This window comes from Triticum dicoccoides, chromosome 3B (genome assembly GCF_002162155.2).
Source record: "Triticum dicoccoides isolate Atlit2015 ecotype Zavitan chromosome 3B, WEW_v2.0, whole genome shotgun sequence".
NCBI classification, from domain to species: domain Eukaryota; kingdom Viridiplantae; phylum Streptophyta; class Magnoliopsida; order Poales; family Poaceae; genus Triticum; species Triticum dicoccoides.
The window spans coordinates 843,900,769-843,916,961 of NC_041385.1; the positions used below are offsets into that span (position 1 = coordinate 843,900,769).

General features: G+C 42.1%; 1 protein-coding gene across 1 annotated transcript; it reads left to right on the forward strand.

Annotated features, from left to right (window-relative positions):
• The first annotated feature begins 7,708 nt into the window (after nt 1–7,708).
• LOC119278855 lies at nt 7,709–10,455 on the forward strand. The gene is made up of 2 exons (XM_037560191.1): nt 7,709–8,999; nt 10,175–10,455. The coding sequence occupies exon 1, from the start codon at nt 7,754–7,756 to the stop codon at nt 8,951–8,953; it is 1,200 nt and encodes a 399-aa protein (XP_037416088.1). The 5' UTR covers nt 7,709–7,753; the 3' UTR covers nt 8,954–8,999; nt 10,175–10,455.
• Nucleotides 10,456–16,193: the final 5,738 nt, after the last annotated feature.

A 16,193-nucleotide genomic window follows, 5' to 3' on the forward strand; every position in this document is an offset into this window, starting at 1 on the left:
GATCCCACCGGCCTCCCCCCTCCTCCTCTCTCATTCCTCCTCCCTTCCCCTCCTCCCTCCATCTCTTTTTTTCTGTAGTTTTTTACTATTGTATAACGTAGTTTTTTTTACTGTTTTTAGTAAGTGTTTAAAATAATTAGTAAGTAAATTAATAAAACTAGTTGAACTAGTTTATTTTTAGTAATAACTAGTTGAATTAATAGAACTAATGTATTTGTAGTAAGAAAATTAATATAACTAGTTGAACTAGTTTATTTTTAGAAAGAACTAGTTTATTTTTATATGTAGTAAGTTTATTTTTAGTAAGAACTAGTTGAACATGTCACATTTGTTGTTATTTTTTTAGTTTAAGAAATTATTCCCGTATCGATGTCGATGATGCCTATCCTGCATCATCGTCGTCGATACCCGTTGTTCGCTAGGGTTTTAGTTGTATTAGTGATGTTATATGTATGATACTATTCGGGGTGTATTAGTGATAACTTATAGGGTTTTTGTTTTTGCATAAATCTAGGAGCCCCTCCATCATCCCCGTCGTCGTCCCCGTCATCGACCCCCTCCGACCTCGAGGTGAGACCAGCCAAATCTCCATGTCAATATGAGTCCTATAAGATATTGTGTAGATAAAAACATGTATATCTTGTGTTGCTCAAATAGGATATGTGGTTGCCCAAGTGGATGGTCATGTTTGCAGGTTACACCTTCGAGTGGCCTATGTTTTGCCGGAGTGTTGATTAATTCCCGTTCCGGCAAATTTCAGGCGCTCGATATGTCCTTTTTTAGCAAAGGTCATGTTGGAAATTTCAGTGAATTTTGGCATGACTTGTGCTAGAATATGTAGGAAATATCGAGTGGCCTAGATTTTCTAGAAAAATAATTAAATGATATTTCGGGTTGACTTTAAGTCTGTCGAGGCCAAAGAATCCCGACTGTTGTCATGGGGATCGTTTCTCCTTCTTCTCCTTGTGCTAGACTTTTGTTATGCATTAGGGGAAGGAGGAGTAACGACCATCACCGACGGTCGCAAATGTCAGAGAGGAATTAGTGAGGGAGAGTCTCCACCATATATGAGAGGACGAACAATCCCGACTGTTGTCGTGGGGGTCGCTTCTCCTTCGTTCCCATGTGCTAGACATTTTGGTGTAATGCACTTGGGAAGGAAAGGAGGAGCGACCATCACCAACGGTCGAATGTATACACCACGTGAGCTCAGAGTTTTCAAGAAAAGACTCGACTACCGATAGTCAACCCGTGATGAATAATAATGATCTAATATAGTTTTTGTAGTACATATATTTAATTGTACAAGTTTAATCTTTGAATTATGAACATAGGAAATGTCGTACTCGGACGACGAAAGTCTCCCGGGGGAGTGCGACTGGTGCAATGACGACCAAGGTCTGTGCGACAGGCCTCACCTGGACAAAGATCGGCACTTCAGCATTAAGCTCCAGGAGACCTTCGATGTTGAAATGGTACGCAACAACGACAAGTGTTTTTTCATAATTAAGCATGACTTCAACTATTTCAACGTGTAATTTTCATCTTTTACAATTCGACTAGCTTATCCCATGCCATGCAAGACGCTATGTCTTGGAGAGGATGGGTTTTGAAGACCAGGAAAATTTTGAAACAAAGAAAATACACCTAAGGACCCATCATGATATGGATTTTGGAGTAAATCTGTACAATTCTCATAGCGTAACCCATTTTGGTTGCCAAAATTGGGAAGCACTTTGCAAGATGTAAGGTTTTTACGAGGATATGATTGTCACCATGGATCTTTGTGATCCTGACATCGAGCAAGACAATATGGACATTTGGGTCCTTGTTGATACGCTTTCGATTGTACCGCTATGTGAGTTTCTCAAACATGTTATTAACTAATTTATATTGTTTATTTCAAAATAGTTGACAGCTTATTTTCATTCTTAAAACAATGTGCGGAAGATGGTAGACAAAACTCACTACACCGATGGCTCTGAATTAACTTATAAGGAGAAAAATCATCTGATCGCATTTTGTATTGAACTTGAGAATTACAATACTTATTATCATACTCCTCCAAATTATGGTCAATATGTGCCACTAGTGCACGTGTTGAACCACGGTAACTTCCATGGAGATGCCCTGGTAGATTTTTTACTACTACGACATCCATGCATCTTTTGCATACTTCTAAAACTAGTACATCATTGCTAACTATGAAGTTATTACTATGTTTTTCAATAGAAAATCCCGATGGATTGTGTAACTCATTTGATGTATTAGAATGGTCGCCTTGATGTTTTGAACATACAGCCAGGTCATCCTACGAATCTCACATGTCCATACCGGATTTTTAAAACCGGTGAATACATGATAATCAAAGAATGGAAAAAATGTATGGGCAATCATAAGGAGGTTCTTGAAAGCAACATTGTGCAAAAGGCAAGAATTGAAGACGGGATAATCTCCATTCTCCATAATGGAGAGCCAGGGGCTATCTTGTTTTATGCTATATTACCTAAGCGAATATAATAGGTCCTAAGAGAATGTAGTAGGTCCTATGAGGTACAATATGTTTATGAGAGTTGATGATGAGGAGTACGTAGTTGTGATTATGACTAGTGACCAACTTGCTATGTGATGTCTCATTGATGAAAACGATGATCATGAGGAGGTGTTATGTGACAATGATGTATTATGATGATAAGTTGTTAATGATATGATGATGATGATATTTATTATATCATTGGGCGAAAGAACCGCGGATTAGTTTCAAGTGGATGTCCATCCACTTGAAACTAGTCCACGGTTCTTTCTCTCAGTGATGTAATAACTCATTAGATGTAAAAACAATTTCTAAATTCCTGTGGTATGAATACTTGTATAAAGGTGTATGAATACAACATGAAATAAAAAAAGAAGTAAAATACGGAATAATAGTAGTAGCGCGTGCTAGGAGAAGCGCTACTACTAATTACCAGTAGCGCTCATTGTAGAAAGCGCTACTACTAAGTCGATATAGCAGTAGCGTGGTCTAACCCACGCTACTGCTAACCTTTAGCTGTAGAGCCTTACTAGTAGCGCAGTTCCCCGCGCTATTGATAGTCATTAAACCCGCGCTACTGCTAGGGTTTTCCCTAGTAGTGCTTGCCTGTGCAGCGGCGGCCAGATCCATGGCCGGCATGGTGCTCTTCCCCTCGGTGGAGTCTGTGCTTGGAGATGGGTGGCAACGGAAGTCGCGGATCTCGCGTCCCGTCCAGGTCCGCCCCGGCGTGGGTGTTCCCAACCGGTGGCGCGTGGAGGGACCGGTGAGGGGCGGCTGGAGGCTCCCTGCCGGCGTGCCAACGGCGGCTTTCGTAAGGTTCCAATTAGCTGCGAGATCGGGAGGCGCTACTTCCGGTAAAAATCACGCCGACTACGGTCATGGCGGACGATGCTGGCGTTTGTGACGTCGTTCTCTTCTCGAGGCATCGTTGTTGCAGGTCGTGGCACCCCACTCGTGATGCTCTAGGGAAACCCTAGATCTGGGTCTACTGGATCGGACGATGATGGCACCTTCGATGCCATTGTCTCTCATGGGGGCATCGTTTTGGAGCACGTGTTGGCTAGAGGGGACAAGAGGAGGAGCGGTGTTACATCTACCACAAGGCCGACGACGGATCCAGGCGGCATGGCACGACGGAGGTTCGGTGACGGACGCGTGTGGATGGATACGTGCAGTATGGTGGCGTTGTCTGGCATTGTGGTGGCGTCGACGGCAGGCCAGACAAGGTTGATGCGTCAGTTCCTGCTCTAGAGATGGACCGGTGGAAGATGGCGGCGGCAGCCTCTGAGAGTGCGTCGGTCCGGTGTGTGACCCAATTTGTGGCTGAGCTGGGGCATCCAGCTTTAGATGTTAGACTTAGGTGCGATGTATATTTAATTTGCCTTGGACATTCGACACTCCTTCATCAAGGGGGTAGGAGTAGCAACAAGTGGTGTCTAGATGGTGGCTTCAGTCTTACTACTGGATTACTTTGTATGGTCTTTGTGAAAAATTAATAAAACTAGACGTCTACCCGTGCATTCGCACGGGCTAGTGATAAATAGCAAAAAACTTCATAAATATGTCTTTGAAGAATATAGTTATACTCTTTGATTTTGTATGGAATATTTCCTTCAATAGTTACCTTGATTGGACGATATATGTAGGCATTGTAAATATGTTTTTTGTATTATTATCTTTTTGTTGTGTTCTAATTTTTTAAGCGTAACTCACTGGATGTTATTGCTTCATCTATATATGCCAATTGAATTGTTAGAATCTGTGTGGGATTGCTACATGTACCATTGGAATTCATATGTATTCTCACATTGTTATTTGAGGCATGGCCTATCTTTGGGATCCATACATATAACAATTAAATATGTATAAATGCTTGTTAATTTGAAACATGTAAATTTTTCCATATTGCATAAAAAATTAACTGTACAATTGATGCAGATGTCATGTTGTAGCACACTATCGAAATATTTTGTTGAGGTCTCACTTGCCTTACAATATATTGTTTAATCTGTTTTTGATCTTTCATCTAGAAATTAGAGAGCAACTACATAAATTCCTTTATGTCGTACTATTGAAGTACATGTATGTACACATTTTGAAGATTATGTCTCTAAAAGATTACTTAAATACAATTTCTTAATGCATTTATCAGGAAAGGGCGCTTTTATTAATTTTATGAAAGTGCTATACTAAAATAATCACATATTCATGATCGGGTTAGAAATCTGAATCATCTTCTGTGGTTAAAATTTGAGGGAATAATCATGATTTTATTTATGTAGAAAAACAAATAAACGATAGTGTTGTTTAATCATACTTGTACCTTGAGCAGAGTACCTACTATTGTGCTTTCCGAATACTGTTTTGTTGGCCATTGGATGCTCTGGGTCATCATCCTTTCTTCTCTCTCCCTTCAAAATAAGAATTAAGATCACGGAGAAAATAGACAACTTTTATTAAAAAATCAAAAATATAATACCCTAGAGGAAACTTGGATCAGGGTGCACCATAACTGCGGGAGGATGTGTAAGCTAAGGTGGTTATGGAAGGCCTTTAATCTGCTGCCAACTGGCAGCAGAATGGGCTCACCATTGACAGTATGTTAGTGACACGACCGAATGATATACTTGGGAAATTTCGTTTTTTAGCACAAAATTAATAATGCTACAATCTGGAACGTGTTGCCTGTTAGATTTAAATAAATCTGGTCTTAATGCTCACTGCTATCACTCATTGACGCCCAAGGAAAAGGAACAATAAAGCATGAAAAACGTGTGTCCGTAGAAAACAAAAGTTTTGGCCTTCTTTTTCACATGTCGTTGGTAACTTATTTGGAAAACGTAAATGACTATGCCAAGGTATGGAAAATCCAATCACCTTGTTGCCGTGTTGTTTACTTTCATCAAGGCATTTGCCTACGTACTCTTGAACATCAATTAGCCTGGTATGTCCGAGGACCATGCTCCACCAACTTAGCATGTGGCTATAACGTTCATTCTCATTTCTTCTTCCTCTGCACTTAACCATAAAAAAGCTCAAGAAAGAATGGCCAACTCATCCTTTTGCAGATTAAGGGAAACACATAATTTTTAATACCTCGTTTCCATGTCACGCGTTTTCCATCGATGTAGATATCATATAATCCCTAGTCCTAACACGGCATGTCTGACCTCATTACAGCGGTGCCACTACTTCCGGTTTTGTTGATGAAGACATCCATGTTCATCTTGGACTCCGCTAGGTATTCGAAATTTCCTAGTCTCCTTGGGTATAAACAACATCATTAGGATAATCAACATCTGCGTAATCAAGGGTGTCATGTGAATGCCATCCTGGATCAGTTGTATCATGCGAGTTCAGGCGTCCGGGTTGAAAGGCGACCCCAATCACTTGTAAATATAACCGATGTCCTTGGCTCCTGGACAGTGTACGTGGCAACGTCAATGGCCTAAACAATACATAATCTTGACCTCGCAGCCTCGCAAGATGATGTTTGAGATTTCCAGATAGATGCGGCAGATATGTTCCATTGAGTATGTCCATGAACCATCAAGTAGTAGCTACTGTGGTCCGGAATCTAGCGGCTGATAATCCCCGTGGCCGCGAAAGGATGATGCATGGCGGCACTTACATGCACGGAGATGCAGTACTCAGCGCATTCTTCGTTCGTTGATGTAGCCCCTAGACAGGAGCAGCTGGAGGTCTCGTTGTGCACTCTGGGTCAAACTTGGGTCGGAGCTGGCACGAAATCTACTCTCAGGTGCGCACATTGTATGGCTTGAATCAACTAAGGCCTGATTTACTATGGACGAAATAGACGGCAAGGCCGGCAACGATCCGTGACAACATCAACTAAAATCAAACCTAAACTAATACACATAGTATTAATTTGTTGATTCAAACCATACCGGTGTGCTCACCTGAGAGTAGATTTGTGTGCCATCTTACTATGGAGGAAATAGACGGCAAGGCTGGGAACGATCTGCGACGTACGACAACAACTAAAATCAAACCTATACAATACACAATACTATTAGTTAGTTGATTCAAACCATACCTGGGAGTAGATTTCATGTCATCTCTGACTCAAGTTTGACCCATAGTGCACGGAAAGGAATCTTTCTTCTCGCAAACGTGCTAGCTAGCTCCACGCCTCCTTGGATATGCAGCCGAGATAGTTCCAGTGGAGCAGGTCATGAGGGAGCACTTCATCGAGAGGAGTAGGGGAGGGCTTTTGTGCCGGCTTCTACCTAGATTAAATGGCAAGATTGAGCGGGCGTGGACATCTTTGAGGAAAAAGGAGAATACATCGGGGGGAGGAAGGGGATTGGAAGGAGTAGGCATACGGAGAGAAATATTGCATGAAGGTTCTTTTGAGAAGGATTGGTCCTGATCGGTCCTGGAGCACGGTAGATAGATCTTTTTTACACGTTGCCTAGATTGGTCTTTTATAGCAGCGCTATGTTGGTTTTTTCTTAGACTGCAAGTTGCCTTGATTGGTTTTTCTTACTGCAACTTTATTTTGGTTTTTTCCTAGATTGCAAGGATCGTATGGTTAAATCTGCACCGTTATAACTCGGTCCCATCAGATAAAGGGCCGGTAATTACTAATTAACGTGGAAATTTCTAGGAAGTGCCTAATTAGTATAGGTATAGAGGTATAGATAGATAGATAGATACTCCCTCCGTCCGAAAATACTTGTCATCAAAATAAACAAAAAGGGATGTATCTAGAACTAAAATACATCTAGATACGTTCCCTTTTATTCATTTTGATGACAAGTATTTCCGGACGGAGGGAGTAGATAGATAGATAGATGGCTACATGCATCATCCAAATACAGAGGCTGGGGGTATATCCTTTTTTTTTAAGTAAGTATATAGATATAGATGTACTATTAACAACGAAAGCTATGCTCCTTGCCAAGATGTAAACTCAAAATGGTAATCCTTGGAAACGAGTAACCGTTAGACTAACATAAATATTTTAGGGCGACTAAAATATTACTCCAGCTGTAAATAAATGTAAGAGTATTTTATTTTTTCAAAATTGGCAGTAGGTTGCTCATCAGGCCCCAAAAGAAACGAAAAAGGCCCAATCCTTACAAAGCCCATCGAAGAAGCCGTAGAAGAAGAGATGTCCATTTGCCTGTGAGTGAATCGGAAAGGGGAAAAAATGTCAATTTGGTAGATCCCCCAATTCCTCCGCCGGCCATCCCGATGGCGGCGCCACCGCCGGAGCCGCCGATCCTTCGAACCCACGACGAGCTCCTCGAGGAGATCTTCCTCCTTCTCCCCACTGCTGCCGACTTAGCCCGCGCCTCCCTGGCGCGCGCCTCCTTCCGCCGTCTCATCACCGGCCACGCCTTCCTCCGCCGCTACCGCACCCTCCACCCGCCCCCTCTCATCGGCGTGCTCGAAGTCCACGACAATGCCTTCTTCCCAGCCCAGCCTCCGCACCCCTCCGCCGCCGCCGCCCGCACTTTTGCCGGCTTCGACTTCTCCTACTCCTCCTTCCTCCCCTCCACCGCCGGCCGTACCTGGAGCGCGATTGATCTCTTCGACGGACGCCTCCTCCTCGGCGGCGCCCCAGAGGAGAGGACGCGCGACTTTGACTACCTCCAACTTTTGGTCAGGGAGCTCGCTGTGTGCGATCCCGTGTTCCGCCGCTACATCCTGCTGCCCGCCGTCCCCGGCGACCTGACGGCACTGCTCCCTGAACCGGAGGACTTCCTCGATTTGGACACTTTCCTTGCTCCCGGTGATGATGAGGAGGACTCTTTATCATTCAGGGTCATGTTCTTGGTGCGGTGCACAAGGAATATGCTGCTCCTCGTCTTCTCCTCTGTGGATGGGCAATGGCATGCTCTTACATTTGACCAATGCAGGAGTGTTCCTGGGACATTTGACCCATATAAGGATGGGATGATAAGACGTCAATTCGTCGGCCGATGCTTCTGTTGGCATCCAGGTGTCCTCAACGACTTGCTTCTGCTTGACACACACTCCATGGAGTTCTCTACTGTCAGCCTCCAACCTGAACCACTGCAGTGTCAGTGTGACGACTATGTTGTTGTCGAGGCAGCACAAGGAATGCTTGGGCTGCTCCTTGTAATCAACGACGGGCACAACCATGATGGCCCATACTGGCTCGAGTATTCCGTTCTGAGAAATAACCAGTGGCACTCAGAGAAGGTCATCCCGTTGCTGGAAAAGTATGATGTTTTTCTGTTTGGTGTAGCCGGGGGATACGCGCTCATACACGCACAGTACACCCCATCTTTACAAGAGAATCCAGGTTTTTTTTCAGTGGACATCAAGACATTGCAGGTAGAGTTCTTCGGCGAAGGCTCCCATGGCTCCGATAGTGGTGAACTATATGCTGGTTTCCCACCATCATTGTGTGCACCAACTATATGAAGTGGTGGATATGTTATCCGCTTACTTGCAAAATAATATGATTCAGGTATTTATATGTGATGATAATTTGCTTTTCCACTCTGCTTTTTTCGTGCAAGCAATGCTCTTTGCAGATGCAGCAGTATACTGTTAAATATTGTTGTGGTATTTAGGTGACAATCTATTGCCTGTGCAATTGGAAGCTCATTAAACTCGGAAAAGCTAATAATATCTAATTCTTATCTTGTGAACATAGTATCACCATTTTGAGACTATCGTCCAAATAAAAAATAAGCCTTTTTGTTGCCAATATTCTAGTGGTCCAGAGTTGTCCTTGGCCTTGAAATTTCAGTTATATGAGTGGTCAACTTGTTCACATCATTATATTATTTCCAGTTTCTTTCTTTTTATATGTCACTTCCGTATGCGTAGAAATCATCAAATTACAGCAGCCCCATGTTTCTGCTCAAAAGTCAAAACAGCAGTTCTGGCAGTTTATTTTCAAGTGATTACAATGAACTTACTCCATAAATCACTTGTATAGAACATATATAGTAGGTCTCGTAGCTCCACGTATGAATTTAGTGGAAATATTGATTTGGGGTTGTTTGTCGATTCTCTGCTGTCGATGAGCTAAACAGGAAGGATAAGGAAATTATTGTATTATTACTCCCAGCTGATCTGGATAGGTAACTTTATGCTTATAGCCTTATAGACAGCAAGACGTAAAAGATAAAACAACAAAAAGGTTGTATACATGGATACACCACTAAGCTTTTACTTTTACTTCCCAGGTCAGGATGTATTTACTCAGTTTATTATGTTGTTGTATCATCTCCTCTGCATCTGCTTTATCAAGCTCCCCAGCTCTTGCATCTTCCATGAGCCCATGGCCTTGTTTCCTTCTTGAATGAATCAGTCAGCGTAGTGCTTATGTTGTTGTATGAACTCTAGGTTGCTTACATATGCGCATAGAGAAATTTGAGCTTGTGGCTTGGTGGTTGTGAAGTACTCCTAGATATTTTGAAGTATTGTTCCCTGATTAGCATGTTCTTTTTTTTCATGTAATTCACTTACTGGGCAATGAGATAGTCACCTCGCAAATACCCAGTGTCAACTTGATGCATCACATGCAGTAATTGGTATATTTGATGCTTGTTATGTGGTACTTGATAGGCTTGTATATACTCCTATTGGTGCCCTGTTCATATGGAAAGCTCATGCTGTTTCATCTATCTGCAGACGCTGATGCCACTTGACCTAGGAAGAAGAAGTTGGTTCCTCTGAGCGTGTTGTGGTCAGGAAGAGAAAGCCATGCGTGGATCGGAAGCTATGATGCGTGCGTGCATGTGTGCGCTATATCTTACTCCGCCGCATTCCCGTATGAATAAGCAAAACCATATTGATGAAAGCCACTTGATGATGTTTCATTTTGGCACCATTTCGCGTCTGGTTCTTTTATCCGCGTTACTTTTGTCAAATTAACGGTAGGTAAATGAAATGTTGAGTGTGTGTTTTTGACCTGGGTAGATGGATGGATCTATTTTCTGTTCAGATATTTTTTTTTGCAATCAGCCCCGAATCCCTTGATTTTGGTCAGCATACAAAGCTCTACTTTTTGAGCAAAGTTGTGCCCCAACACCTCAAGTGCATTTGGCACTGAGCCTTGAACCGTCGGTGGTGGTGACAACGCATGATCTTTTCAGTGGTACAAGTGGTGGCTACAGGAACTTGAATAAAAGTGAATCCAATTCTTACTCCACAAACGGTGACATAGCTGCATCTACCGGTGGTGAGCCTATGAGCTCGCGTGTTTTGTTGATTTGGCGTCTCTGGTCCAACGAGATTTTGTCCTTAGTTTTTCTTTTTCTTCAGAGCTTGATACGACCTCCAATGTCATTTTTCGCCATTTGCGATGACTAGGGTGGGGCCGCCTATGTAGATCGGATAGAGATATGCGGGCATCCATCAGCCGCCCAAACAATATGCCAACATACATCATCCATCCAAAGCAAAAGCCTCCCACACTATGAACGAGACATCCAGCCCGAAACAAAGTTCAGTTTTTTTAGCTTGTTTTCAGTCATTAAAAGGGTCCCGCTTCGGTACAACCCCTGTCACTAAGTGTAAATGGCAGTATAGACCTTTGACATAGCGTATCATCTTTCGTATGTACGGTGGGTCATCCGTCAGAACATATATGTGCCGTATTTTCACGGAGTAGCGTCAAATAAACGGCGCATAGACCGCCAGACTGGGCCGGACCATTTCATTTCCGCCAGGCGCACAATGCCTTCCTACATGGGCTCGCCCCACTTACTCTTTTTTCGTTCTTTTAAATCTCAAAAAGAAGTGAGGATAGTGGGACTCCAACTGCAGACCAGTTCGTTTAGTTCAAGCAAAACTAACCATCTAAGGCATACTAGCTATGCCCACTTCCATCTTTTTTCGTTTCTTGTATGGTAATATTACGATAAAAAAACAGCGCACTCTTGGTCAGGTTTATATTTCAGTTTTCTCTGTTTGCCCGGTTTTTCTTCAGCTTTTTCGTTTTCCCTCACTTCTTATATTATTTTATTTTTATCAATGCAAAAACTTTTCCATGAACTTTTCCAGATTTGTGAACTTTTCTCGAATTCATATTTTTCCCACATTAGTGAACTTTTCTTTTTCAAATTTTGTCAAAATTTTCCAAATTTCATGAACTCTTTTCAATTTTCATGAACTTTTTTCCAAATATGTGAAGCTTTTCAAACTTGTGAACATTTTTCAAATTTGTGAATTTCAATTTTTTAAAGCATCAACTTTTAGCTCATGAACATTTTTAAAATCATGATTTTTAAAATTTCGCGAACTTTTTCCAAATTTCACGATTTTTTTCTTCCAAATTGCTATTTTTTTTCAAACTTCACGATTTTGTTTTTCAAATTTGTGAATTTTTCCAGATCCGCGAACTTTTTTCCAAATTCATTAATTTTTAGATGTGAACCTTTTTTCCCAAATGCATGAACTTTTAGCTCATGAATGTTTTTCCAATTCTCATGAATTTTATTTCCAAATTTGCATACTTTTTTAAATCTGTGCACTTTTTTTTCAAATTTGTGATTTTTTAGCCATGTACTTTTTTCGACATGTTTGAAATGATCTATTTTTTTATCCTTGAAGTGGCCCCATTTTCTATGCCTTGTATGACCAATTCAAGGTACCAGGTCAAGTTGTATCGAGTTTCAACGATTTTTGCATTTTCTGAAGTTCTCTCGTGAAATAATGTCGATAAATGGCCTGTCGTGACGCAACATGCATACGGTGCTAGAATTCGGTTAAACCAGACATGAATGCCTATCATGGGAATGCTCACCTAATGCTGAAAGCTGGGGTCATTTCATGCATGTCCAAAAAACAGACCATGTTCAATGGAGGGTGTAGTAAGGCAAAAGGGTGCGTCTATGAGTACATCTTTCAACATTTGTTAAATGGCCCTAATTTTGTATGGCCTTTCATGACCAATTCAAAGCACATGCCAACTCTTTTCGATTTTCGATAAATTTTGTATTTTCTGGAGTTTTCTTAGTAAAAAGGCTGATGGCGAGATGCGTCGCAACTTGCATATAGGGTCGAAAATTGTTCAAAATAGACATGGATGCCAAACATGGGCATGCCTAACTGCCTGCAAAAGTTGTGGTCATTTGAAAGATGTATAAAAATATACCATGTTCAATGGATGGTGTTCAGATATGCTTGTAGGATATGTTTGAGAGCATGTTGTTTCTCTACGTCCTTCGAGTGGCCCAAATTTTTTCCATGGAATTTTATGCCAATTCAAGGCACCATGCCAAGTTGTTTTGCTCTTCGATTTTGTTTTGCATTTTCTGGAGTTTTATCAGTGAAAAAAAGCCGATAAATGACCGGACGTGACGCAACATGCATACAGTGATTCATTCAAAACAAGCATGGATGCCTATCATTGGGATGTCCATATGGTGCCAAAAGTTGGGGTCATTTCATACATGTTCAAAAATTGACCATGTTCAACGGAGGGTGTTCGGGTAGGCAGAAGGGTTCGTCTAAGACTATGTTTTTTTGACCCTGATTTTTTCATGACCATGTATGCCCAATTAAAAGCACCATGCCAAGTTGTTTGGGTTTTCGACATGTTTTGCATTTTTTGGAGTTTTCTCGGTCAAAAAGGGCCGATAAATGATCGGACGTGACGCAATGAGCATATGATGTCAGAATTCATTCAAAACAAGCATGGAATCCTACCATTGTCATGCACATCTGGTTCCAAAGTTTGGGGGTCCTTTCATGCATGTCCAAAAATGGACCATGTTCAACGGAGGATGTTCAAGTAGGCAGAAGGGTCCTGTGAGACTACTTTTGTTGATATCCGTCAAATGACCCTAATTTTTTTCCATGGTGTTGTATTACCAATTCAAGGCACCATGTTGTTTGGGTTTTTGATAAGCTTTGGATTTTTTGGAGCTTTCTCGGTTAAAAAAGACCGATAAATGGTCGGACGTGTCGCAACTTGCACTGGTACGCGTCAGTGCTATACAAACGGTTTTAACCCCTTTCCGCGACGGCATTTGAAACTGTCGCCTAGTGAGTGACTGCGATAGGGGGGTCCTTCCCACACGATCCAGAAACCGTTGGGGGATATGCCCTCCTGGCACACGCGCTCGGCAAAATGAGGTGGTATGTGACCTACGAGCGATCAAATACAGTTATACGTACAATAGTGCTAAAAAAATTAATTATACAGGCGAAATCATTTCCGGTCGTAAGTTCATACCACACAGCCAGTCCCCGGTAAACGTTCCGTTTGTATCACTAGTAGAAAAAGGGCCTAATGTGAAGCACATTAGTCCCGCATTGTGGTTGAACCAGCACTAATGTGATCATTAGTGCCGGTTCCAACGGCTAGGCAGGCGATGACTATTAGTACCGGTTCGTGGCGAACCACTAGTCCTGGTTAGTGACACGAACCGGGACTAAAGAGGTGGTGACAGGCTGGTGGAAGGCTGGTGTCAGGTTGCGGCCTCACCAACACCTTTAGTCCCGATTCGTGGCACGAACCGGTATTAGAATGCACCTTTATTCCCGGTTTGTATAACCAACCGGGACTAAAGATCATCCCATATAAACCCTTCGTCCAGCTCGAGCTCACCAGACAGTTTTCTCATCTTATACGTCTTATGCAGGTAGGAGTCCTCACTTGTTACTTTATTCCGTTGTAAGAATTGTAACCATTTTCTCTCATGCTCTTCAATGGAAGATGTATCATATATGAAAGATCTAAATTCCTCCTTTACCGCGTCATCATGCAGATGATGTACAACGTTCTGCTGAATGTGCCATATACAAAGCCTATGGTTTGAGTCAGGCCACACCATCCTAATTGCTCTCTGCATTGCAAGGTCCCCATCCATTATCTCAGATATAGGATGCTTCTGTCCCATAGCACCAGAAAAGGTTTGTATCATCCACTCGTATGCCTGGCTTATTTCATGTGAAATGATACCACATGCAAAAATAACAGTGCTACGATGGTGATTCAACCCGACAAACGGCACAAATGGCAGATTGTACTTATTGGTTCTGTATGTGCTATCAAAAACAGTAACGTGTCTGAAAGCCTCGTAGTCAAGTCGTGATTGACTATCACACCATAACAGTCCCTTCAGATGGCCAGCTTCATCAACCAAGTACCTGAAGAAAAAAAAAATCTGAATCTCGCTCTCGCCTCGCCACCATGTGATTGATCATCGTTTGAGCATCCCCGGAAGCAATTGATTCCTGCTTGTTAGCATGACAGAAATTGTAAATGTCCCTCATCGTGCATCCAACCTCATCATATCCACCGAATTGCATGCACAAAATATCCATAATATGATGTTTTCTGATCCCTGAGTTTTCCATGTCTGCAATGTCTGCTTTCTGCTCATCTCTAATTCTTCTATGTGAACGCAAAAGACACGACAGATCCCGTGGTGCTAGAGGATGGTTGTGTTCATCAATGAAATCCTTCACAAACCATTGACCACTTTCCTCCTGTCTTGCAATCACCAATTTAGCTTTACACCCTACCCGAGTTATACTCTGTGGTCTCCTCTTTCTATCTTCCATCTTCCTCTTCATGTGCTTCTCTTCACGAACCCCTTCACAACTACACGCAAATTTCCTTAAAATTATATGGCAGTTGGATCCATCCCACTCGAGATAGCTTCTCCGGACACTAAAACCTTTCTCAAGACCATATTTTTTATAGAATCTATAACCTTCATCCTCACTATTAAACATCTTGGTGGCAATATGATAGTACTCCGGCATTGACTCATGACTTACATCCGCCATGTCTTCCTGCATCACCATAATAAAAATCTGAAACGATAAACAAAAATGCATGCAAAACCCAGTATGAATTTTTGCGTGGAATTTTAAACTTTGCTCCTTGTACATGTTATGGCAAGCGATCATGAACGTCCATAAACTGGGTCCCCCATAAACTAGTCAAGTGACCATGGATGATGAAAAATTCTAAATTGAGTTGCATGCACTAGGGAAACCTAAATCGATGATGACTAAACAAATCTAAGTAGGAAGTGCAGGCTACGAATCCAAGTAAGTTGAGATTCGGGCAATTCATACCTTAGGATGCAAGTCCGAAAGCGATGGGATCGGCGGGGGGCAGGTTCCTATAGCGTTGTCACCGTCGCCGCCGACACTGCCGCCGCGGATGTGACGCCTTATTCTTCTTCATGCCGTCGGGCACGTCTTTTATAGTGAAGGGGACGAGGAGGAGGACGACGCTGAATTGGTTCCTCTCGCCGGACTCGTCGGACATAAGGAAGGGGACGTCCTGAATCGACTAGACGTGGTTCTGGTCATGGACATGATCGGTTGAAACCACAATATTTTACCCTAGACCATTATGCCCTTCTCGGATTAAACTAATTAGGTTTCTTCATTTTTAATCCCCCACTAGATCGGACGGCTAATAAAAATCAGAGGGACAAGTACTCGAAAGTACTTCCGGTACTACATCAATCACCGAAAAAGAGCTCAAATTGAAAATTATGTGAACAACTCAACCAAGTAATATAGTAGAAATTTCAAGGCCAAGGGAAACTCTTGATTACTAGAATACTGACAACAAAGAGGCTGATGATGTTACGTCTGTACGATAGTCTCAAAATGGTGATAGTATGTTTGTAAGACAATAAATAATTATTATTAGTTCTTCAGAGTTTAATGAACTTCC

What these genes read in the sequence shown, in the direction of transcription:
- LOC119278855 (XM_037560191.1), top strand. Translation starts at nt 7,754, where the DNA reads ATGGCGGCGCCACCGCCGGAGCCGCCGATCCTTCGAACCCACGACGAG.